Source organism: Puma concolor, chromosome E3, assembly GCF_028749965.1.
Source record: "Puma concolor isolate L17-30 chromosome E3, mPumCon1.1.hap2, whole genome shotgun sequence".
Lineage (NCBI taxonomy): Eukaryota > Metazoa > Chordata > Mammalia > Carnivora > Felidae > Puma > Puma concolor.
The window spans coordinates 26,522,971-26,547,383 of NC_141682.1; the positions used below are offsets into that span (position 1 = coordinate 26,522,971).

At 43.0% G+C, this 24,413-nt stretch overlaps 2 protein-coding genes across 18 annotated transcripts in view; both read right to left on the reverse strand.

Annotated features, from left to right (window-relative positions):
• The window catches only part of LOC147573077 (uncharacterized), a 117,016-nt gene extending 97,589 nt beyond the window's left edge, over positions 1–19,427 (reverse strand). For 7 of the 9 annotated variants that reach the window (XM_086692915.1, XM_086692919.1, XM_086692917.1 and 4 more), the window contains exons 1-5: positions 19,093–19,427; positions 17,024–17,092; positions 2,434–2,535; positions 1,422–1,484; positions 1,200–1,294 (exon numbers count right to left, since the gene is read on the reverse strand). In XM_086692915.1, the coding sequence (XP_086549041.1) occupies positions 1,200–1,294; positions 1,422–1,484; positions 2,434–2,535; positions 17,024–17,092; positions 19,093–19,166 (403 nt within the window). In that variant the 5' untranslated portion in view covers positions 19,167–19,427. Of the gene's footprint in view, positions 1–1,199; positions 1,295–1,421; positions 1,485–2,433; positions 2,536–4,539; positions 4,645–6,560; positions 8,955–17,023; positions 17,093–19,092 lie in introns of those variants that run through there. The other 2 variants (XM_086692920.1, XM_086692918.1) reach the window with 2 other exon arrangements.
• A 97-nt stretch (positions 19,428–19,524) lies between these two features.
• LOC112853230 (acyl-coenzyme A synthetase ACSM1, mitochondrial-like) overlaps positions 19,525–24,413 on the reverse strand; it is a 45,385-nt gene continuing 40,496 nt past the window's right edge. For 8 of the 9 annotated variants that reach the window (XM_086692903.1, XM_086692904.1, XM_086692907.1 and 5 more), the window contains 4 exons: positions 23,706–23,833; positions 22,321–22,420; positions 21,326–21,445; positions 19,525–19,846 (listed from right to left, as the gene is read on the reverse strand). In XM_086692903.1, the coding sequence (XP_086549029.1) occupies positions 19,760–19,846; positions 21,326–21,445; positions 22,321–22,420; positions 23,706–23,833 (435 nt within the window). In that variant the 3' untranslated portion in view covers positions 19,525–19,759. Of the gene's footprint in view, positions 19,847–20,371; positions 20,532–21,325; positions 21,446–22,320; positions 22,421–23,705; positions 23,834–24,413 lie in introns of those variants that run through there. The other variant, XM_086692910.1, reaches the window with a different exon arrangement.

The window sequence follows — 24,413 nt, forward strand, 5'->3', positions numbered from 1 at the left end:
TTCTTCACAGAAGCTGCACCAGGTTCTGCATTTGATAGAGGCCAAAGAAGGGGTGGAGGTTTATTCTGACTTGCATAGACTGGATGGAAAAAAAACCCTCCATGCCTTCCTCCACCATCTTACACTGCTTCCTATAATCAGGCCCCTTACCAGAGACAGAGGGTTTCCCACAAGGCACAGGTGATCCCTTGGGACTCAGGGGACCCTTGAGGAAGGCACCAGAAGGCCTTGGTTGGATACTTGATAATCAACCAACTATGGACAGTTCAGGGCTCAATTCATTGGAAATCAACACTAAAATAAGGGTTTCCTAATACACATCATGGGAAATGACAATTTATCACAGATTAAAAATTAAAATAAGAATGGTTTAGGATAATGTCAGTAAACCGTCAGCATGAACAGCAACCTGTCCTTTTCTACAAGGCATGGGTGGGGTTTTTCAAATGTTTTACTGTATATATCATTTGCCTTATGTATCTGACAAGGGATTATGTAAGTATTCATTAACAGAAATTGCCTTGACGAGACTAATACTATACTAATGAGGAAAGAAAAGGTTAATTCCATGTGGAACGACCTGCAAAGTTTTAGAGTTACACTAATAAAATAACATTAGAGGAGTGAAATTTCACAAGGATTTACTTTACTAATAGGGTACTATAGTTCACAATACACACAAAAAACTTTTTAAAGAATTAAGGGACTCCAAACAGAGGAAACAAATGTCTGCTTTCTTTATAGAAAGCATGTTTTCTATGGAGTATTTATCCAAAAGCCAAATCAAGGAAGCTCATCAGGACATACAGCCTACAATTCTTGCTGTTGTTCATGTTATTCATGTGAAACAAAAGAAAAAGCCTTCAACATTGCCTCAAGGTGGAAGGGGGGGATGACCCACATCCGTTCTAGCACCCACTCTCCAGTTAAGTGTAACTGGGAGGTTGCAGGGGGGCCCACAGTGGGTGGAGGGGCGTGAGCTCCACCACTCACAAAGGACAGACCCAAAGAGCCCTGCTGGCTGGGGGCATCTGAGGGAAACAGTGTCCTGTCACCACTGTGAGACAACCTGTGCCCTCTAGTAACCACTTGGGACTGTTTGTAGGAGACCGAACAATTGTACCCACTGGAACAAGAAACCGATTGTGTGGATGTTGCCCCAGAAGTTAAGCTGCTGCATTTCACAACGTGCTCCTTACCTCTCCATGGAGGTATCTTTCTGTCAGGTCTTGCTGCCATTGGTTTGTGCTTCCTGGATTCCTCTGGAAGCCTCTGTTTGTGGATGACTTCCAGTCTTGAAGATCAAGATGAATCAGTTTCACTAAGAGTTACCACACCCAGGCCCCCACTGGGCATCAAACAGTTTAGCTTTTTTAAAAACCTCACAATACCCTTAAAAGAAATATGTCAAAATCCTGTACCTGCATTTCAAGTAGGCAACCTCCCTGCTCTGCTCTGCCATCACCTTCTCCAGCTCACAAGCCCTGAGCGGGGAGAAACACATCCACGTTCAGCTGTGGCAGAGTACACACAAGAGGAGGAGAGAAAAACATTCTTACCTAGTTGTCCTGAGACACTTTCTCACAAAGAGCAATCTGAAAGAGTCAGCACATCAATAAAAACCCATGTGGAGGGATTCAGTGTCCCGTTATGATCATCGGCATTAGGTGCTGGAGGACTCAGGAACTACTGGGCAGCGTGCAGGCTACCTGGTGTCCGAAGGTGAGCTCTGACTGCTGCAGCTGTTCTTGTGTTTCTTCTACTCTTCTCCTGGGAGTGCAATTGCTTTCATCAGATGAAGCACCATGACGTTAATTGGCCCAGGTTCCCATTATAAGAACTGAACTCTCATACACACGATCCAATCATATAAGACACATTTCACATGAGGAGGAAGAGTACAGAAAACTCAAAGCCATCGCTACATCAGCTTGGATTTATTATTTAATGCCTGTGGGGCTCTGCGTTGACATGGTCTCCTTACCAGTGGCGACAGCTCCCTAATCCTGCAATGAGTATCTTTCATCATGAAGTTCAAGTCTTCTTTCCCTTATATCCTTACCAATTTCTCACAGCTGCCACAAGTGGGTCTCTAAAATGGGATGGTCATACTTGTCCATGTGATTCGTCCTCCACCAAACTGCTTCCTGAGGTTTGTGATAATTTCTAGCACCTCCAGAAACGTGTGCGGGAACCACATTTCCACACAGTCTGGCCAACATTGGGGATCAGGAAATCTTTAGTGGCTTAACTGGTTTAGAATATTTTTAACTTAACATCTGGAAAATGTCACATTCTTCTTGAAGTCTCTATAAAAATAAATGTCTCCTGAATATTTGTATAGATTTGTGTGCTACTTGGGTCTAAACCCTGTACAAAGTTTCAAGATAATCCAATGGACGTGTGTGAGCTGCTGGTAGGAGCTGAACTCACTTGTAGTTCCATAGCTCTTCTGCAGCTAATTTCAGTGTCTCCTCTGCGGCTGACAGCTGCTTCTCCCCTTCCACCTGCTCCCGCTCTTTCAGTCCCAGCTTCCTATGAGGGGAAAGAAACATAGATTACCTGGTAGCCCATGTAAAATTCTGCCTTTCTTCTCTCCCCCAAATCTGAAGGCAGGACTCAAATGTCCCCTCTCCCTTTCCCCATAAAAGTACAGATCCACAAACACAACCGGGGGAAGCATTGATGCCCCCCCATTAAGGGACTAAACAAACTCAAACTCCAGCATGCTGGCAAGTCTTTGGAAACTCTGAGCTTCTCTTCACAGCTCTCTATTCCTACTCATCAATACATCACATAAATATAAAAAAGCCCACATGAGATGCACTAAGTGCCCTCCCAGGCTCAGGATCCTGTGATTGGGACTGCATAAGCATATTTCTTTTCAATGTACAAAACCAAGCCTGACCAGCTCATCACAATTAAGCACATAAGGATGAAGCAGGGGTTCCTGACTTGTCTGGTTTCTCCCAAGAGCCCTGAATTTTCAATCAAGGCTGGAGCCATTACATTGCCATAGAGACATCTTTCTTGGACATGGTGTCATTCACACTGTACAATGACCTACTGGAAATTTCTACAGTTCACAAGGGAACTTCTGACACCTGCCTCAAAGACACCAGTTGAGAAGAATGCAAAATACACTGATGGAAAGAAAATTATGTGAATTGGCCCACCTTCAGAATATTGTCTTCCAGAAAAGGATTGCAGGGAAGGGAAGGGAAGGGAAGGGAAGGGAAGGGAAGGGAAGGGAAGGAAAAGGAAGGGAAGGGAAGGGAAGGAAAAGGAAGGGAAGGGAAGGGAAGGGAAGGGAAGGGAAGGGAAGGGAAGGGAAGGAAAAGGAAGGGAAGGGAAGGGAAGGGAAGGGAAGGGAAGGGAAGGGAAGGGAAGGGAAGGAAAAGGAAGGGAAGGGAAGGGAAGGGAAGGAAAAGGAAGGGAAGGGAAGGAAAAGGAAGGGAAGGGAAGGGAAAGGAAGGGAAGGGAAGGGAAGGGAAGGGAAGGGAAGGGAAGGGAAGGGAAGGGAAGGGAAGGGAAAAGGAAGGAAAACTGAGTTCACAGGATTCAGTACTGCTGGTGCCCCTGATCTCCTACCAGACATAAACTCCCATCTCATCCGCAGCAAGATACCATCATAGTACACCTGAATTCTTCTCCAAATATTTCCTATCCAATGTCTAGAGTTTAACAAAAAATTATAGACATATGGCACTCATGTTGCTATGATGGGACTGAAATGTAAAGGACAATGAAAATGAACCCTGAGGTTTCCACAAAGTGAAGGAAGATGCAGATCACAGAAATAAAGGCAGAAGGGAGAAACACAATTCTGTACTGATTACTATGGTGAAAGTATAGTTGGTGTTAAATGTGCTCAAAGAAAGTATAATTATCCCCATTGTCTCACACATTTGTTCTTACAACAGTGTTTGTAACAATTAACTCCTGAAAGTCTCACTCTTCTGTGAGCTTCTGTCTTTGTCTACATATTCCATCAAGAACATCTACATTCTTCTTCCGGGTTTCCCATTTGGCTTCCTTTGCCCCTTCCACACATCTCAATGTATCACAGTTGTCTCCCTGTTCCCTTTTGCTGCCTGTCAAGCATAAAACAGTTTACTTCTGTGTGTGCATCTGTTCTCATGAGTGTGACCGTGAGGGGGGAGAGGAGAAAGGACAGAATTCCAAAGGCAGGAAGCCACTTTTTACCTTGCCAGAACAAACTCATTCTACTAAATGCAGTTTTCTTCCCTCCAAGCAACACCTATTCCAGGTTACATTTATTAGATGTGAAGACTCCCTGCATCAAATCCTTGATGCATGCACTGGTATCTCCTGACTTTAAGACAGATTTGAGAAAGATGTAATGATTATAGAAGAATGTGAATGTACTTAGCACTACTAAAATGTACACTTAAATGTTTATGATGGGAAACTTTCTAATGTATGTATTTTACCACAATTAAAGAAGAGAAACTTAAAAAGGAAGTAATGATGTTCAATTCTCTGGTTTATATAACGTTTGATAGTAAATTTTGTTACCTGATTCTTTCAGATCTTAAGCTGAGCATTTTGTTTCTGCACAGGATGTTCTTCAGCCTTCCGTTTCACTTCGCTGGTCTGAATTTCATTAAGGGGGAGGTGAACCTAAGCAAAACCCTCTCTTTAGTGACTTGGGTCCCAAGAAGATCACTCAGTAGATAACATATAAATCTAATGTTCTAAGGCATGAAAGATTTGTTTTCCTTCAAAGCTAAGTGTACAATGGAAATCCTGCAGGAAGTAGAGGGAATTTACTTCTGAAACTTCTGAAGTGTTTACTAAAATAGCACCTTTCAAGTTCTTTGTAGGTTTTTCTTTCCCCAGCTTGCAAGTAGGATAGAAATAAAATGTGTACTAGGCTTTCCAAACAAACACTGGACAATGTGTCACAAAAAAGCATTGTCAATAGAACATACCCCACAGTCAGTCCCTGTATCATTAAAAACAGTCGATCCAGTTTGGGCCAAAGAGAAAAGTGAGACACATTAAAAAAATGAAAGGTGAATTTGGGGCGCCTGGGTGGCTCAGTCGGTTAAATGGCCAACTTCGGCTCAGGTCATGATTTTGCGGTCCGTGAGTTCAAGCCCCGCGTCGGGCTCTGTGCTGACAGCTCAGAGCCTGGAGCCTGTTTCAGATTCTGTGTCTCCCTCTCTCTCTGACCCTCCCCTGTTCATGCTCTGTCTCTCTCTGTCTCAAAAATAAATAAATGTTAAAAAAAAATTTTTTTTTTAAAATGAAGGGTGAAGAGAATAGTGGAAGGTGTAAATTTTTCAGAGCAACTATCTTGCTTTTGAGACAATGGGACTGTCACTGGATAACAAAGAAAAAGGGAAGAAAGTGTAAAATCTTTCAAGCCAAACAGTTCAAATGAGTGACTTTTCTTTATGGAAGATAAATATTGTCACCAGATTCACTTTCAAAACTCTCTGCTCTGCATTAAGAGGAACATAACTGTTCAACATGGCTAGAAACCTCTAGTGCTCTCTCCCAGCAGCACTGAATGATATAAAAATTAAGCCAAGGTTATGAAAACAAATTCTGCCTAACTCTTAAGTAAAGTGCTATTTTTTTAATACAATAAATAAATAATTAATAAAACCTATTTATTTAGGCACTGTGATGTTACTGCTTGAAACAGCAGTGAACAGCATGGAAGGTTGAGGGGCTCAATTCATCCAATGACCAAAAGGGCTCAAACATCAAATTATGCTAACTCTCAGTAGCAAAACACTCAGGAAGTCCCAATTCTTGACATTCTGATTTACCTCAGATTGCCACAAATCATGCACACTTTGAATGATATCATTAAAAAATTCATTAGTGTGCTCAGGTGTCTCACTGTTATTCTTCAACAAAACATATAGTCATCAGGAATACTTATTCATTACTTTTACTTCCATTTTTAAAGGACAATGAAGGGATTTTAATACTTTTTTTTAAATTTTTTTTTTGAGAGAGAGAGCAAATGTGCAGGGGAGGGACAGAGAGAGACGGAGAGAATCCCAAGCAGGCTGACTCCAAGCAGACTCCCCACAGTCAGCACAGAGCCCGACGCAGGGCTTGGACTCATGAACCATGAGATCAGGATCTGAGTTGAAACCAAGAGTTGGATGGTTAACTGAATGAGCCACCCAGGCACCCCAGGACAAAGAAGGGATTTTTATCTTCATCTATGTGCCTCGTAAGAGGGAAACTTATTTTGCCACATGGTTTCTTGAGCACATTTCTTTGCTCCATTGATCTACACAAATATGTAACAGAAGATTCAGAATTCAAAAATATTAATTATGGTGACATAAAAACCTGCCTCTGGTGGGTAAGTCATTACAGAAATAAAGAATGTGGTATTTTACATATATGATGATTGCTTTGAATTTAGCCTGGTATAGAATGGAATGAAACGGGACATCAGGATGAAAGAGGAGACAGCAAAATCAGTGAACCAGAAGTGAACACAATTCAAGGTGAAATCATGAAAATGAAAAAAAAAAAAGTCAGGGGGGTGGGAAGGATGATTATACCTTCTGTTCACAAATGGATATTTTTTCTGCAAGGTTTGCATTTTCCTTCATGGAGTACTTAATCTTCTCATAAATTTGATCTAAATTAACCAAAAAGATAAAAAGCAATCTCTCAAGATTAGTACCAAAACCAGTAAAATCAAATTACCCACTGTGTCAACACCAAAGGCACATGATCTGGCACTGTGGTCACATAAAACATTTGGCATTACTGTGGTCCCTGAAGAAAGCAAGTTTTAATTAGTGGCATTTTATTTTTCTTTCTCTTTTTCTCCACTTTCTCTCTCTCTCTATTTCTTTTTCTTTTAGAGAGAGAGACCACATGAGTGGGTGATGGGTAGAGGGAGAGAGAGAGAATCCTAAGCAGACTCCATGCTCAATGTGGAGTCCAACATAGGGCTTGATCCCATGACCCTGCAATCATTACCTGAGCCAAAATCAGAAGTCAGATGCACAACCGACCGAGTCCCCCAGGAGCCCCCTAATATCCCATCATTAAGCAACATTCGTCTTAGAATATATGAACAGTTCAAATTGTGCTGACATCACCAGAGGAGAAATGAAGAAAAGTCAAGCATCCTACATACATATATTCCGTCCTTCATGATCAAATAAACAAATCAGTGCAATTACTTTAAAAACAAAAGTCAAAAAGAAAAAATAACCCACCTAATTTCTTTCAGGTTTTCCCCCACCTTCACCCACCCTTTAAAAATAATGAAAGAGGCACCTGGGTGGCTCAGTCAGTTGAGATCCAACTTCAGCTCAGGTCATTATCTTACTGCTGATGAGTTTGAGTCCCACATCAGGCTCACTGCTGTCAACATAGAGCCCATTTTGGGTCTTCTGTCCCTCTCTCCCTCTGCCCCCTCCCCACTTATACTCTGTTTCTCAAAAAGAAGTAAGTCTTTTAAATAAATAGATAAATTAATTAATTAGTTAATTAATTAACAATAACAAGAGAGGTGGGCACCTGGGCGCCTAGTTGGTTGATTTTTGGCTCAGGTCATGATCTTACGGTTGGTGAGATTGAGCCCCATGTAAGGCTCTATGTTGACAGCATGGATCCTGCTTGGGATTCTCTCTCATTCCCTCTCTCTCTGCCCCTCCCCCACTCACGCACACACTTTCTCTCAAAATATGTAAATAAACATTTAAAGAAATACTGAGAGAGAAATTATTCTAAATGTTGCTTGGCACTCAGAGGCCTCCAATGTCTTTCTGCTGCTCCACAGGGTCCCTTCATGAGAACCAGGGCAGGATGCTCAGGTGGGTATGGTCTTGGAATCAAACACACTTGGGTAAAATCTCAGCTTTACTATGTAGTGGATAGGACCCTGGATAACTCCTCATCTCCCCAAATCACAAGGTGGTGAAAGCCAAAGATGTAAACATTACCACCTGCATTACTGGTAAACACCATGCAGGAAACACTCACCTCACACGTAGATAGCACATGGAAAGCACCTAGAACAGAACCCAGGACTCCAGAGTCTTCTGATAGGTGTTTAATTCTATTCGGTCCCAAACTACAAACTTACCTTCTATCTGTATAATGTGAGAGCTCTGCTGCCCTGAGGTCACCCTTCTCTATACCAGCAGTGTTGTATTCCCCATAGTAACACCAGCATTTGAGGACCCACTATGTGCCAAGTCACTTAATCAGCAAAGTCCATGAAGCCCATACACAATCCATTAGCCCTATTTTGCATATTGCTCACTTTCACTCACTCTCCACTAGCATTAGAGGCTCCCTCCACCCAGGACTCATAACACATGTTTTAAACCTCTCTAGTGACACACACTCAGCCTGACAATATCTGACTTCTTCTCTAAGCCTTGAGCTTCTTGACAGGCTCAGATAGTGCCTTAATCTGTACATTTCCCCCAACAGGTAGGTCATGCCAAAATACTCCTGTCACTGGCTTCTTAAACATTTCTGTCCAGAATTAAACTCATCCACTTCTCCCTAATTATCTGATTTTTTTTCTACCTGGTCACCTGTCTCAGCTGGGGGCAACTCAATCTGTGCTGTCGCTTAGGATGCAAACATCCTAACTGTAAAGAGTTAATGGGCTAACTAGACCAGATAAATCAATGTCTTTACCTCTAGCTGAATTAGAAACCACATTGAACAGCTGTATTAAGAAAAGATTACAGGGCACCTGGATGGTTCAGTTGGTTGAGCATCTGACTCTTGATTTTGGTTCAGGTCAGGATCTCATAGTTTGTGAGATCAAGCCCCGCATCAGGCTTTTGAAAAAGTCTTTTTTTTAAAAAGATTTAAAAAGAAAAGATTACAAGGAAGATAGAAGCCTGAAATGTTACCTTCATATACTCGAGTCTTTACCTAGATGAGTGATAAACAAAATTAAATTTCATGTAGAAACAATATTTTTTTTTTAATTTTTTTTTTCAACGTTTTTTATTTATTTTTGGGACAGAGAGAGGCAGAGCATGAACGGGGGAGGGGCAGAGAGAGAGGGAGACACAGAATCGGAAACAGGCTCCAGGCTCCGAGCCATCAGCCCAGAGCCTGATGCGGGGCTCGAACTCACGGACCGCGAGATCGTGACCTGGCTGAAGTCGGACGCTTAACCGACTGCGCCACCCAGGCGCCCCGAAACAATATTTTTTTATAAAAGTATAGCTCGTGACAAAAAGTCAAAATCATAATCCAATGTGGTATTATAATAAAGGTGTGGTTCAGCAAAATAAATTATTTTTTAAGTTTTGCAATTCTAGTATAGTTAATATACAGTGTTACATTCGATTCAGGTGCACATATAGTGATTCAACAATGCTGTACATTACTCAGGGTTCGTCATGGAAAGTGTACTCTTTAATCCCCATCACCCACTTCTCCCATCACCCCACCCACCTCCCCTCTGGTAACCATCACTTTATTCTCTAAAATTAGGAATCTGTTTTTTGGTACATCTCTCTTTTTTCCCCTTTGTTCATTTGTTTTGTTTCTTAAATTCCACATATGAGTGAAATCATATGGTATTTACCTTTCACTTAGCATTATATCCTCTCTATCAATCCATGTTGTTGCAAATGGCAAGATATCATTCCTTTTTATGGCTGAATAATATTCATGTGTGTGTGTGTGTGTGTGTGTGTAGATATATAGATATAGATATACAGATATAGATATAGATGTCACCTCTTCTTTATCCATTCATCTATGGATGGACACTTGGGCTGCTTCCATAATTTGGCTATTATAAATAATGCTGCAGTAAACACAGGGGTGCATATATCCTTTAGTAGTAGTTTTTTTTTTTTTTGTTTTGTTTTGTTTTTTTTTTTGTTCTGTATCCTTTGGGTAAATACCCAGTAGTGCAATCACTGCCTCATAGGTTAGTTCTATTTTCAATTATCTGAGGAAATTCCATACTGTTTTTCAAAATGGCTGCAGCAATTTGCATTCCCACCAAAAGTGCATGAGGGTTCCTTTTTCTCCACATCCTTGCCAACACTAGTTTTTTCTTGTCTTTTGATTTTAGCCATTCTGACAGGTGTAAGGTGATATCACATTGTAGTTTTGATTTGCATTTCCCTGACCACGAATGATGTTGAGCATCTGTTCATCTGTCTGTTGGCCATCTTCTTTGTGGAAATGCCTATTCAGGACTTCGGCCCATTTGTAAATTGTATTATTTGTTTTCTGGCTGTTGAGTTGTATAATTTCTTCACATATTTTGGGTACTAACCCTTTATCAGTTATGTCATTTGCAAATATCTTCTCCCATTTAGTAAGTTGTCTTTCAGTTTTGTTATTTGTTTCCATTGCTGAGCAGGAGCTATTTATTTTGATATAGTCCCAATAATTTAATTTTGTTTTTATTTCCTCTGCCTCAGGAGACATTCTAGAAAAATGTAGCCATGGCCTAGTATAATAAAAACTTAGAACTATAACAAACTATAGAAAGAATTTCTTTTCTACTTGGTGATATTTCAACAACCATTTCTAAGGAAGAGAATTAAGGTAGATATCTTATTTTTGACCAAAAGTTATGTTTCCATTCTATTAAACAGATACAAAACTACCAATCTTCAATAATGGAAATGACACTTATTTTAAATTAATAACTAATGTTCCATTTACTTGCAATTATTTTTTGTAAAGTCCAATAGCCATAATAAAGTCCAGGATCACTCTGTTTCAGAGTTTCAGACAAAACAAAAGTAAAGGCAAAATCTTGGGACTAAAATATGCCTCTGACTCACCAGAAACACTGTAGAAATGTCTTATGCATTCAGCTATTTCCTGAACTGACAATGCCACCAAATCAGGTCCTATGATTTTTCCCACATCACCACCAACAAAGGTTTTCAAATCAGAAAGGAAGTGGGAGATGGCTAGAGAAAACACACAAGCAGCAACATAAATGACCACAAACATTTCCAGAAAGTGCAAAAAGTGCTTCCTTGACCAGAGTCATTCCCTGAAGACATTGTAAAATTATAGCAGGTACTTGAGATGTCACAGAGAGATCTGAACAAAGTAAACAAAATCATACAATGTTCTCAGACCACAGATGGCTCAAACTAGACATCAAGAACAAAGTTATTAGTTGGAGAATGACCAAAAAAATGAGATTAAACAACAAGCTTCTCAAAAACACATGGATTAGAGAGGAGTCGAGTGGGGGGATGGGTGAAAGAGAAGTAGATCAAGAGTACACTATGATGAGCAACTGACAAGTGCATGAAATCACTGAATCATATTGAACACATGAAACTAATATTACACTGTATGTTAATTACAGTTGAATTTTTTAAAAAGCCCATATAGGTCAAAGAAGACATTTCTACAGAAATTGTAAAGTATTTCAATCTAAATGATAATGAAAATTGAATGTAGTAAAGGGAAATTTATAATACTGAGTGCATATAAAAGGTCCTGTGGCTATAATATTTTCTGCTTACTTATGACTACAATTCTATCTATAAGGTACTTGAGTATACTCACAGTGAAAACAGTTCTCCAGAGGTAAATTAGACAAGCACAAGTTCCTACGGAGGCAGTATTAATGTTATGTTTCCACAGAATTTCAAACACATCAGAGCCAAGGGGGAAATGGTCAGGCAAAATATGGACAGGCTGAGATAATATTGGAGACAATGAAGGTTCTTAAAGATATTTACAATATATCTGTCACAAAGAATCATCTTTATGAACCCTCTACCAGCCTCCAGGAAGTTATAAGCACACCTCTCAAATGTCTCCTTATAGAGGATCAAGAGGACAGATGGCTTACAAAGGAGCAGGAACAAACTTTTGGGGGTTATTACTGTGTTTGCTATCTTACTGTGGTGATGGTCTCATTGTTGCTTACATATGTCCACTATCAACAAACTATGTTCTTTAAAAAGGTGTTGTGGGGCGCCTGGGTGGCGCAGTCGGTTAAGCGTCCGACTTCAGCCAGGTCACGATCTCGCAGTCCGTGAGTTCGAGCCCCGTGTCGGGCTCTGGGCTGATGGCTCAGAGCCTGGAGCCTGTTTCCGATTCTGTGTCTCCCTCTCTCTCTGCCCCTCCCCCGTTCATGCTCTGTCTCTCTCTGTCCCAAAAATAAATAAACATTGAAAAAAAAAATTTAAAAAGGTGTTGTTATTATATACAAATTATATGACACTGAAGCTGTAGGAAAAATAGACAATACTAAGAAATTTTACTTTGCTGACAAACACATTGCAACTGTGTTTTAATAGTAAGAATTTATAAGCCAATGTAAAAGTAAGAAAATGCAAATTTATAGTAGATAAGAAGTCAATGAGTTCTATTGTACATTCATGAACTATGTGGATAAAATCCTTTGGAACATCTCCAAAATATGCCCCAAATTCATGGAAGAATGGGAGAAAGAAAAACAAAAAGTGTACTAGAGATACAAATGAGATTGTTCTATAGAAAGAGGTTTACAGATACAGATATATCTGAGAGAGATGGGCAGCTGTTATCATAATAATATGGAATTATTATTCCAAAAAATAAATAAATTACACATTATTGTTCACTTCTTGATGTTTTCTTTCAATGTTCACTTGATTCTGAATCATAGCTCAAGATGTCAGATTTCTGAGGTACATAAAGATTTGCATAATCAGGTGATCTTGTATATTTTGATAATATCTGTGGGATTTTAAGTTACTTGAACACACATCTCCAAATAGCCAATGAAAGGAATTCATGTTTCTATTTCATGGCATTGTGCCAAAATTAATCGACAGCAACTCTGAAAATTCATTTCTAAAAGATTACAAAATTCCTGGATATGTTCACCAAAAGAGCAGAACACATATCATTCTACAAAAATTGGACTTAGAAGTCTTTTAGGACCAAAACACTCATGATGCAATTCATACTAATTCACATACCAAGCTTAATTTTGGCACATAAACCTGTCTAGAAAGTAGCCTCTGAAATCTATAACATTTTTGTATTCAGCTCTCAGAGATGAGGTCATGAAAATGTGTAATGGTGGGAAATATACACTGTCTTTGAGTAGCCACTGTCTGAAAGAAAGCAGTAGCTGTCAGCACAATAGTTGGTCATGGGGCTCAAATGCACCAAGGACAGAGGCCATCTTGTCACGAAGGTAAAACATCTTCAGACATGGGCACTCTTGGTGCATCTAGCCGCTGTCTGGCTGCTGATATCAGTTGCTGCTTCTTAACTAGATTAGATCCAATGGGGCCAGTAACGCTAGGTTCTCACAGTCAATGGCCATGAGTAGGTGGAGGTGGGAAATGCAAGACAAGTTAGTTTATGGAAGAATTCAGAGATGATGTAGGGAACGAGCTGATCTCTGAGAGGCAGCCTAGGTACAGGGGAAAAATCCTAATAAAGACAATCAAGAATTTTCCTTCTTCATAGTCTCAAAGGAAAGAGAATAGATTCTATTTAGATTGGGGGCATTCATGTGGAATGATCCTGCCTCAATGCAAGGGTTATTCCTGACTAATGGAACTTTCCTGATCCTACTCTAAGGATCTGGTACACGTCAATCTAAAGAAATCTCCTTATCTCTATGGTGTTCCCTGTCTGTCTGTCTGCCTCTCTCACTCTCCTAGGGGTACAAGTTTTGCTTTTCATTGAAAGAGTGAAATAGTCACACTGGGAACCAGGTATTTCATTATATTTGGGACAATCCTAAGGACATTCAGAACCCTTCTTGCTTTGAGTAAATCAACACTCTGCACATACTTAGCTAAAGAAAGGACAACAATTCATTCACTTCCTGATCATGTCGCTCCTAGTGATTTTCCTATTGTAAATGTCCAAGCAAGATGCAGCCACTTAGTTTCTGCTGGGCTTATGAGACTCCTATCAACACAGTTGGACACAGAGTCCCTGGGGGCAGCCTCCAAGACCAGAGGCAAAGGGATGATTCAGAAGTTGCTAAAAGTCAACAAACCAGGAAGCACAGAGCTCAAAGACATTTCACTTTTTAACACTCTAGTACCAACACCAATGCTCCAGTTACCACTGTTCCCAGGGCTACCAAACTTCACAAATATGAACAATGTGCTGATAGAAAAATGAACTACATATAAGATGGACCCTAAGCTTACAAAGCTTGAAGCAGGGTCTTAACAGGGCTTCCAGGAGAAAGTCTAATACCCATAGTTCCTATTAAATAAGAGTTCTTGACATTTTTAAAAACAACTTTAATGAAATAATTCACACATCATAGAAACACCTATTTAAGTCAATCAGCTCAATAGCTTTTTTAGTATCTTCACAAATCTTTCCTTCTTGACACTATAAACCTACTATGCTTGGGTTTACATCCTGTCAACATTGCTCTTTCTGGACCAAGCGGCACAGACAGGACCCAGAACTTGATGTGGACAGCTGTAGCCATAACCACTTCAGGCTGGTGGAGAAACCTGTCCTGTGGTCCTCAGTCTTCAGGAAGAAATGAAGTTCTTCTGAAGGTCCTATCAAAAGCCCCATGGAAAAGCTGTTGTTTAACCGCAGTGTGAAAGAACCCAATAGGAAGGAAGAATCCACCAATGTCCCATGTTTACTCACATTTGTGTTTGGGTAACTGGGACACCCAAACACAAGGAGCCAGAAAAACAGCCTCTGCACCTTCCTGTCCTGGTCCTTTAAGGGGACTCTAGGGTTCCAGGCAGGAGGTGGAGATGGGTGATGGGGTGTAGGTGGGCAAGGGAGGCGTGGGGAGGGGTGGGAAAGGGGGGAGGTGTATAAAAAGGGGGTGGGGTTAAGGAAGGGGTGTGTCAGGAGAAGAAGGGGGTCAGGGACAGGACCAGGATCAGATCAAGTATAAGAGGGGAGGGGGGAGGGTTCACACAGGTTAGTAGGTCAGCAGGTCAGTAAATCACTAGGTGAGCAGGACACAAACAGCAGGTTAAGTGGACTCTCAGGAGCAGGTGAAGCAGAGGAAGATCCTTCTTCTTCCAAGGCCTCACCAGACCGTCTGGGTGTTGCCTTAGCAACCCAGAACCTTTATACTCTCTCTCGGCCAATCAGCTGCCCTCACCCCTGGTAGAGCAATATGGACACCCCATGTGACCTCATTTTTAAAAAGCCGCTTCCCGCCTGGTGCACCACCACGTGCCATCCCAACAACAGTTCCTCTCTGGAAACTTGGCCAGCCTTCTGGTTTCTGGGCCCTCCCAGCCCAGCTCCCTGTCACCTCTTCTGAGTGTTCTCTCCTTCCTTTCTGAACTCCCATCTCCCATGGGCAATAGCTGAACAACAGAGAAAGCAAAGGAGGACAGAACTGCAAGAACAATCAAATACGCAAGCAGACAGGAAGGTTTAACCCTTTCTCAGCAAGTCAAAGCAGATAGAACATCCATAAGATAGAGATCTTGATAGCAAACCATCTGAATCCCACAGCTATATCCATATATGTATCCACATGTACATAACACTGTAGAGGACACATTCACTTTAGGCACAGAGGATACAGTTACAAAAATTCACCCTATTTATTATGGCCATAAGGGAAATTTCAAAGGAATGAAATGATTTCAGAGGAAGGAAATCACACAAAGCATGTTTTGGTAATACAATGTGCTAGAAATCACTAATAAAGAGGTAACTAGAAATTCCCATATGCTTAGAAATTGAGAAGTTCCTCTAGAAGTAGAATATGAATCAAGAAATCCCAAAGAAAAAGAGCTATATTTGAACTAAATGATAGGAGCATGATAAAAATGTAATCAAAAATGTCTCCTGGCCTGGAATATCCTGGAATATTGGTGTGAGAAGATTGTCTGGTCCCCACATCAGCTCTAATTGACCTAGACATTTTATTTTATTTATTTATTTTTTTTTTAATTTTTTTTTCAACGTTTATTTATTTTTGGGACAGAGAGAGACAGAGCATGAACGGGGGAGGGGCAGAGAGAGAGGGAGACACAGAATGGGAAACAGGCTCCAGGCTCTGAGCCATCAGCCCAGAGCCCGACGCGGGGCTCGAACTCACGGACTGCGAGATCGTGACCTGGCTGAAGTCGGACGCTTAACCGACTGCGCCACCCAGGCGCCCCAGACCTAGACATTTTAACACCACAAACAGTGGTAGATCTGTCACTTATCTGTGTAACCCTCTGACCGATTAGCATGGGCTGTACATTATGAACCTTACAGGGGGAGAATTCAACTGACTCACATGGGATCTCCTGAGGTCTCCAGGAATGAGAGCATTCTAAGAAAAATAGTTCATCAGCTTCCCTCCTGAGGGACCTGGGACAACACCCAGATTGTTGGCAGCACCAGCTGTGCTGGGCAGGGAGGGCCAAGCAGGTGGGCAGGGACCAGGGACCCAGGTGACTAGACAAACCCACTGTGATCATCTCTCCTGGGCCCTGTCCTGAGTTGAGCTTCCTAAATAGTTCCCTACATGATTGACACAATGTTTCCCCAACTCATTCAGGCCCAAGGCAGCTGAAAATCATTGCTCTGAACTCCCTCGCTTTTATTTTTATGTAAATGTATTGTAACAGGACCCATTCTGGCACTGCTAAATACCTAAATACAAAGAAACCATACAAAACAAGCAAAACCAAACCAGAACAGGTGTAAAAACCCAATAGTGTTCAATTTCGTTTAGATGCTGCTGCCTGCCTAATGAGCCCCAGTGTTGGGCTGTCCTGGTCTCCTGGTCTCAAGGAGAGACCAGCTACAGAAGAGGTAGAGTCCGACTGGCCTAAAAGTGAATGGGAGAGAGGGCCCTGACTATAAGGGGGCCTAGGGAATTCCATGAAGCATGGCCAGGGTCATCCCGAGTATAACTGCAGCAGGGATCAGGGAAAGAAGAAGCAGTTAACAGAGTTTGGGGGCCTTGAACAAGTGAGATCATTCATGGAGGTGAGGAAGTATCCCCAAAGCCAAAGTCAGCCTCCCATCTGGGGAGTCCTTCGTGGTCCCTGGGGGTAGGGCCAGGAGCCTAGTGAGATCCAACTCTGCTGCTTACCAGCTGTGTGACCTTGGGCTGGTGTCCTTCAGTAAAATGGGAGTGGCCATGCCGGTGTCCAGAACTGTGCTGAGGACAAGAGAAAGCCACGTGCTGAGCACTAGTGGATATCAGTGTCATCACCTCCATGAGGCATGTGCCTTCCCAGTCTGGTGCCTTATATTTGCACAGCTGTTAAAGGTAACACAGGTGGAAACCACAGTTCCCTCCAGTTTCAGGCCTGTGCTAAGCCTTTTCCTTTGCAGACATCATCTCTCAGGACCCAGTGGTCAGTACCATCTCCAACCCCTTGCACAGATGGGGAACCGGGCTCAGAGCCCTCACAGGGAAGGCTGTACCCAGGCTGAGAAAAGGCTCACTGCTGACTTGGGTCTGGGAGGGGACGTTGGGAGAGGGGAAGCTGGGGCCTGGAGACTCCAGAGGGAGGAGAGGCCACGGAGATGCTTGGCACCACAACCCAGCTTTGCTCCAGGTCACCCTGTACAGAAGATGAGCCAAACCAGGCAGCAAGGTCACAGCCCGGCTCCTCCACCTCAGGATGATGGCCATTCATCTGTGTGGTGACCATAATGCTGTCATATACTAGTCCTGATGATGCCATTAGTGCTATTGTTGTGGGAGAGGGCACAGCCCACTCTGACACACCCCAAGGGTCCTGGGGAGACTCACCTCACTTGATCTGGCCCCATGAAGCACTCTCACCTAAGTGTACCCTGTCCCTACCCTGTGCCCCTATCCCTGTGGCCACCATACCCTGGCCACTCTCTGGAGTCTAGGCCTAGGCACAACCCTAAATAAGGCACTGACATGGGGCAGGTGCCCAGCAGTGGGTTGAATCCATGAAAACACCCCTTCAATGACAACTGAGATGGGCAGGTCATGCCGGAGTCTGTGCACCCCTTCTTCTTGTTGTGGCCTCCACTGGAGTGCCAGAGATGTCCTGGACGGTGTGTGTGTGTGTGTGTGTGTGTGTGTGTGTGTGTGTGTGTAATCTGCATTGTGCCCCTGTGAGTTCTGTGTCTGTGGGTATAGTGACTGTGGACATGAGTTTTCTGCCTTTCGACTACCCAAGAGTCTTCTGTGTATGCATGTGTATCTGTGTCTGTGTCTCTGAATGAGGGTATGTTTGCTGTGTAATTCTCTGTCTGTGGCTATATTATATTGTTGGGTCACATGTATCCCTGAGGGAGTATCTGTATGCATCTGTGTTTCCTGTCTGTGTGTGTATTGGTTGCATGTGTGTGAATCTGTGGCTCCTTTTGGTGTTCCTGATCATACCTGTATGTGTATGTGTGTGTGTTTTCCGTGTGTGTGTGTGTGTGTGTGTGTGTCCAGTGTGTGTTGAGGTTGTTTCATGGGGCTATTTCATGTGACCCTGAAGGAGTGTGTGTACCCCTTTGTGTGTGTGTATCCCTCTGTGTGTATCTGTGTGTGTGTGTGTGTGTGTGTGTGTGTGTGTGTGTGTGTGTGTATTCCTCTCAGGGTGTCATTGGCTATGTCTGCAGTCTGGGTCTGTCTGTGAGCCTGTCCATGAGCCCTATACCTGAGTCCCAGATGATGCTGTGGGTGGTTCCATGCCTGTGTGTATCTGTGCTTGTGGTGTCTGTTTCTTTCTCTGTGCATGTGTGTGTCTGTGCACCTCAGAAGTAAGTAGCTACAGAGGGAACCCTTCAAGGGCGATCCTGGGGTGGGTGAGCAAAAGACAATATGTGCTTCCCCCACCCTCAGGCTCAGCTCCCTCTGCCCATTTTTCTCCCAACCTCCAGTGCCCCCCACTTCGGGTGCCATCTCGGTCTCCAAGGATGGATGGAGTGAAGGGCAGCTCACAGGACCACAGGCCAGTAGCAGGGAGGGCTGCGGATGGCAGGAGGAGGTTATAAAGTGTGGGGGAGGGCTCCTAGACCCTGGTGAGGCTGAGAGATACCTAGGCCCTATTTTCCCCCAAGGCAGGGCTGGGGAAATAGAGCTCCTGGGCCCCATGGAAGGAATGCAGGATTGGGCACTCCAGAAAAGAGCTGGAGGAGTCCTGCAGGACTCCTGAGTCCCCAAAGGGCAGATCCTTCACTCACCTGTGCTGGCGCAGGCTGAGGCCAGGAAGTGGAAGCAGCAGCAGCAGCAGCAGCAGCAGCAGCAGCAGCAGCATTCAGAGGCAGTGGCAGCAGATCCGTGGAATGGTGGATGGAGCAGGGAGCCATGGTCTTGCGAACAAGTGGAATCACCACGCTGGGCTGCCCTCGGCCCTTTCCCCCTTCCCCGGCCACCTCACTAGCTCTGGCCCTGGCCTCATCCTCAGCAGGGCATGGTCAAGCCAGACAGAGATGGACACCTGGGGCCACAGGAATGTCCCCCTGACCTCTGTGTCCTAGTTGTTGAATGGGCATAAGGAGTCACCCAGGGCCCCTGGCACCAGAGTTTTCTCTGATGGAACTTGGGAAGAATTATGGAGGGATAGCATTTAGTGCCAGTTTATTCACAGAATAAAAGCACAACACAAGGTCGCCTCGGATGCTGATGTCAATGTTTTATTACCAGACCACATTTGGAGCACTTACCCAGGAATGTGGAAGGAAGACAATAACATATTAATTTAAGAGAACAAAAATGCTAGAACATTGGCACTCCTGATGCTACAAAACAGTGCTCTACATTCCCCTCCTCACCCTCTCCATAGTGGGGAAACTGAGGCAGTCAAGGATGTGGTCAAGATTACAGAGTGGTTTCTGAGTGTTTTGCTGATTACATCTGACCAAACTCCTTTTTCCGAAGTTCACTTCTCTTAATCTTGCCAGTGATGGTTTTGGGCAGCTCTGGGACAAATTCCACCTGGTTGAGGATGAAGCAAACCCATCCTGACTTAGTCCTGCTATCATTTACTACCAATGCCCCACCTCCCTTCTTTGCCTTTGCACAGTCCCCCAGACAGGCTGGCACCATGTAGTGGCCTCACTAGGCTCCACCAAGTATGTCACATTGTCCTTTGACCCACTAAGCTGGATGTAGCCCTGTGACATGCTCTGACCAGTGAAATGTGAGTGGGAGTGAAGTGTGCCACCTTGAACACAACACTTGGGAACAACTGAGTCTGGTCACCTCTCTGTCCATCTCTTATGTCACCTGGTAGTTACCTCTGATGGGTGCTCTTTTATCCTGGTCCCAGGGGGACCATGGTGGACATGTGGTATGAGCAAGGAAGAAACTTCCCTTATTATAAGGTTCTAAGATTTTGGGGCTATTTGTTACCCACAATAACCTCTAGTCCATCCTAACTTTCATGCATCCTCTGTTTTCCTCCTAAGAGGCAGGACAGCCCAACATTCAAAGCATGATCTCTTGTCAGATACATGTGGGTCTGAGTTCCAGCTCCATCCTTTTATTAACTCCAACCTCAGGCAATTTACTGGGAGTCTCTGAGCCTCCGTTTCTGCTCCGTAAAATGGGTGGTTACAGCATCTCAGGTTTGAAGAGGATTAAATCAAATAGTAAAAATGTAAATCTTTGAGTCCAGGACCTGGTACACATAGTGAATGCCAATAAATGTTAGCCGTATAGCTTTATGTCCTTATTGTAAACATTCAGAAAATGCAGCAACGTATTATTACAAAAGAAGGAAATGTTAATTTGTGGCATATGTATCCTTTCAAACTGTTGTTTTCCAACAAATATGATATTAGGTATATTCATTTACAGCCTGCTTTTTTCTGTTAATAAGATACTGTGACGTTTTCAAGTTACAAATAAAAGATCTGCATTGTCTTTTTAAATTATAGGACTACATTAAATACCATAAATAATGTAATCACTTCTCTATTCCTGAACACTTCCATAGGTTGCACATGGCCTTGAAAACAAATGAAGTAGAATAAAAACTCTCAGAATGTATTGTATGTTAGAATTAATATTACTTTGTTAGCCTTTATTTGTTATGTATCTATACATGTACTGGGTTGCAATTTAGAATGTATTTCTTACTACAAATAATGTTTTTAAAATGTGTAGCAGTTATTGATTGGAATTTCTTTTCCAAATGTTCAAAGATTACAAATAATCTTGATGTCTCTGGGCACTTGTCTCAATTTTTTTCTTTACGTTGACCTGCCAGCCATGTTTTTGACACAGGACAAAGTTTCCCTCTGATTAAGTTGGTTCCCCCATATCACTGAGTTGAACTGCTTCTTCTGCATAGGAAAATGTTCTATCTGTTGGCTACATAAGCTTCTCCTTGGCCACCCTAGCGGATTTGGGGCAGCAGAGCCCCAGGAACCACTGGCAGGGACCACATCCCATCCATCTGCCCTCACTCACCTTCCTCGGGTACTTATATGGGGCTGTCATTGACTTCACATGCTGCTGCAGCTCCTGGGTGAGCTGGTCCTGGTCACGGGAGAGGAATTCCGGGGTCAGGACAATAAATGCCTTCACCACCTGTAGTGCAGAACCAGAGTAAAGGCTCAGGCTGAGTGGCAACCAATTGTATAGTTTAAAAAGTAAATGTTTATTAAGTAAATGGAAAAACAAGGGAAGAGTTGAGCCTTTGCAGAAGATAACGACCAGTTTCCATACTTCCAATTTCTACTCTTTGTCTTAGAAAATAACCTCTCAGCCTCCATTTCCTTCTCAGTGATGTGGGGATAGCACAGCTTCACCCCTCGTTGCATTTATGTCAAGATTCATTGAGATATTACATGCAAAACATGAAGCCAGTTTAAATTATTTGTATTCCTATCATTATCATCACCATTTTTACTATTATTGTAGATAGAGTTCTGTGAGCATGAAATAAATGTTGGTAATTAGATAGTTTTATATTACTTATGTCCCTATTACAGGGCACAGGGCCTTGTACATAGTAGGTAGTCAGCATACACCTGTTGAACCAATGAATGCATGATCCAGAGAAGGATTACTAAAATTCCCATTCCACCTCCACCACTTAAGAGCTTTGTGATCAGGCAAGTTACTTAATCTCTTTATGCTTGTTTCTTTACTGTAAAAAAGGATATCAGAATCCTTAAAGAATTAGGCTGTTGTGAGGGGGAAATGAGTTGGCACAGAGCAAGGGTTCATTCAACAGCAGATTGGAGGCCTCAGTGTGCAGGATTCACAAGCACCATTTTGTCACAGTTTTGGCCCAGTGCCCTCTGGTGACCACACAGTGTAAATGCACATGCACATGCTCTCTGCCCTCCCTTCACCTTAGGTGGGAGGCTGGGAAAATAGGGCCTGGGGGATGTCTTTCTTGCACCGGCTTTCCAGGTGCCCACACACAGACAAGATGACCTCTGTGTCCTCCTCCTTACCTCCTTTCGAATTGGGTCTGGGCTGCTCACCACAGCTGATTCAGCCACTGCTGGATGTTCGGCCAGGGCATTCTCCACCTCTGCTGGCCCGATTCTGTACCTGGAGGATCAATGACTCCTTCTTGGTTTCTGAGCAGCTGGCAGGGCTGGGTGACCCAGGCCTTCAAGTGTCATATTTTGCAGAGTCACATCTTCCTTTGCCATGTAGGATAACTGTCTCAGGGAGCCCAGATACCTGTGACCTTCCTCTGTCTTGCACTTCATGTACACAATACAACACTCACATGCTCCCCAGGGTTTCTCACCTCACTGCCTCTGGTCTGGGAAGAGGGCCCAGGTTTAGTCCTCCCTGGGTTCCAGGGCTTGGCTCAAGCAGCTTCCCCTGGCATGAAACCTATTGGCAGCCTCAACTTTTACCTTAAACATTCACGTAAACTCTGTATCCTATTCCCCACTATATTAGCATGTTTTAGAAATTAAAAAAGGAAACAAACTCACTCCCTGAAATCTCCAAGAGGACTTGTTACTCTAGTGTAATATGCCAAAAATCTTTTAAATCACATACATGTTAGGGACAACAGACTTAGAGCCAGATAACTTGTTGAAATCTGGGTTGCAGCCCGTTCCCTTTGAAACTTTAGGAAACTTTCTTCACTGGTAACTCAGTTTCCTCATCTGCAAAATGGGCATAATTGCATGTACCTTCTAGCATTGAGAGCTGGATTATATAAAGCACTGCGGAGTGTGCCTCCACATAGGAAGTGCTCCATAGAGGTCAATTGCTATTACTTATTATTAAGTTTTTCTGTGAAATGCTGTGTCCGATCAGAGAAGCCAAGCATAGAATAAGCTTCCTCAACCAGTAGGGGTCAAAGTAAAGTCTTCCTTCTAAATCCTTTAAATTGTATAATGTCTTTTTTTTATGTTTATTTATTTTGGGGAGAGAGAGACAGACAGACAGACAGACAGACAAAGTGCAAGAGGGGGAGAGACAGAGAGAGAGGAAGACAGGGAATCTGAAGCAGGATCCAGACTCTGAGCTGTCAGTACAGTGTCCGACATAGGGCTTGAACTCAAAGACTGCGAGATCATGACACAAGCAGAAGTTGGATGCTTAACCAGCTGAGCCACCCAGGTGCCCCTAAATTGTATAATGTCTTATGTTCCTCTTGAAGACCTTGTTGAACTTCATTTTGATTGATTCTTCTGGATGCAGGGCTTGGGGAAGATACACAGATAGCCCCAGAAAAGGACCTCATAGACAAAGTTTTGTTCAGAATTAGCCTGAGGGTCAAATCACCAACGCATGGACAAATGTATGGACAAGCTAGATCCCATCAGGCATGTGAGAGTGATGCTTCCTGGCTCAGATCAGCCATACCTACCCAGAGGAATTGATGATGTCATCATTCCTCCCAAGGAACCATATGTAGCCCTCTTCATCCATAGTTGCTCTATCCCCAGTGTTGTAAAAGTCCCCACACTCCACTTCTGCAGTCTTTACTGGGTTGTCCTGAAAAGATAACAGCACCCGTTTGTTGAAGACAATTAGTTTAAATTAAAAAAAAAATTTTTTTACTGTTTATTTTTGAGAGAGAGAGAGGAAGGGGCAGACACACACACACACACACACACACACACACACACACACACACACACACACAGAATCTGACGCATGCTCCAGGCTCTGAGCTGTCAGCACAGAGCCTGATGCAAGGCTCGAACTCACAAAGTGTGAGATCCTGACTTGAGCTGAAGTCAGATGCCCAACCGACTGAGCCACCCAGGCATCCCTGAAGGCAATTACTTTAGCGATGATGACCCACAACCTGGTACTCAGATCTGGGTTCAAATTCTGCTCCTTGTTCTACCTGGCACTGAGACAAGTTTTGTAATCTTTCTGAGTCTATTTTCACTACCTCCAAGTACTCAATGCACACTACTTGCCAATTAGTGGACAATAATGAGCCAATTTTAAGGACAAATTTTTGTGTGGAGCTCTAGTAGAATAAAATTTCCACTAGAGCATGGACCCTTTTATTTATTGTTCTCAACTTAGCATTCACAGTGTGTCTGAAAAAATGAGAGGTGTC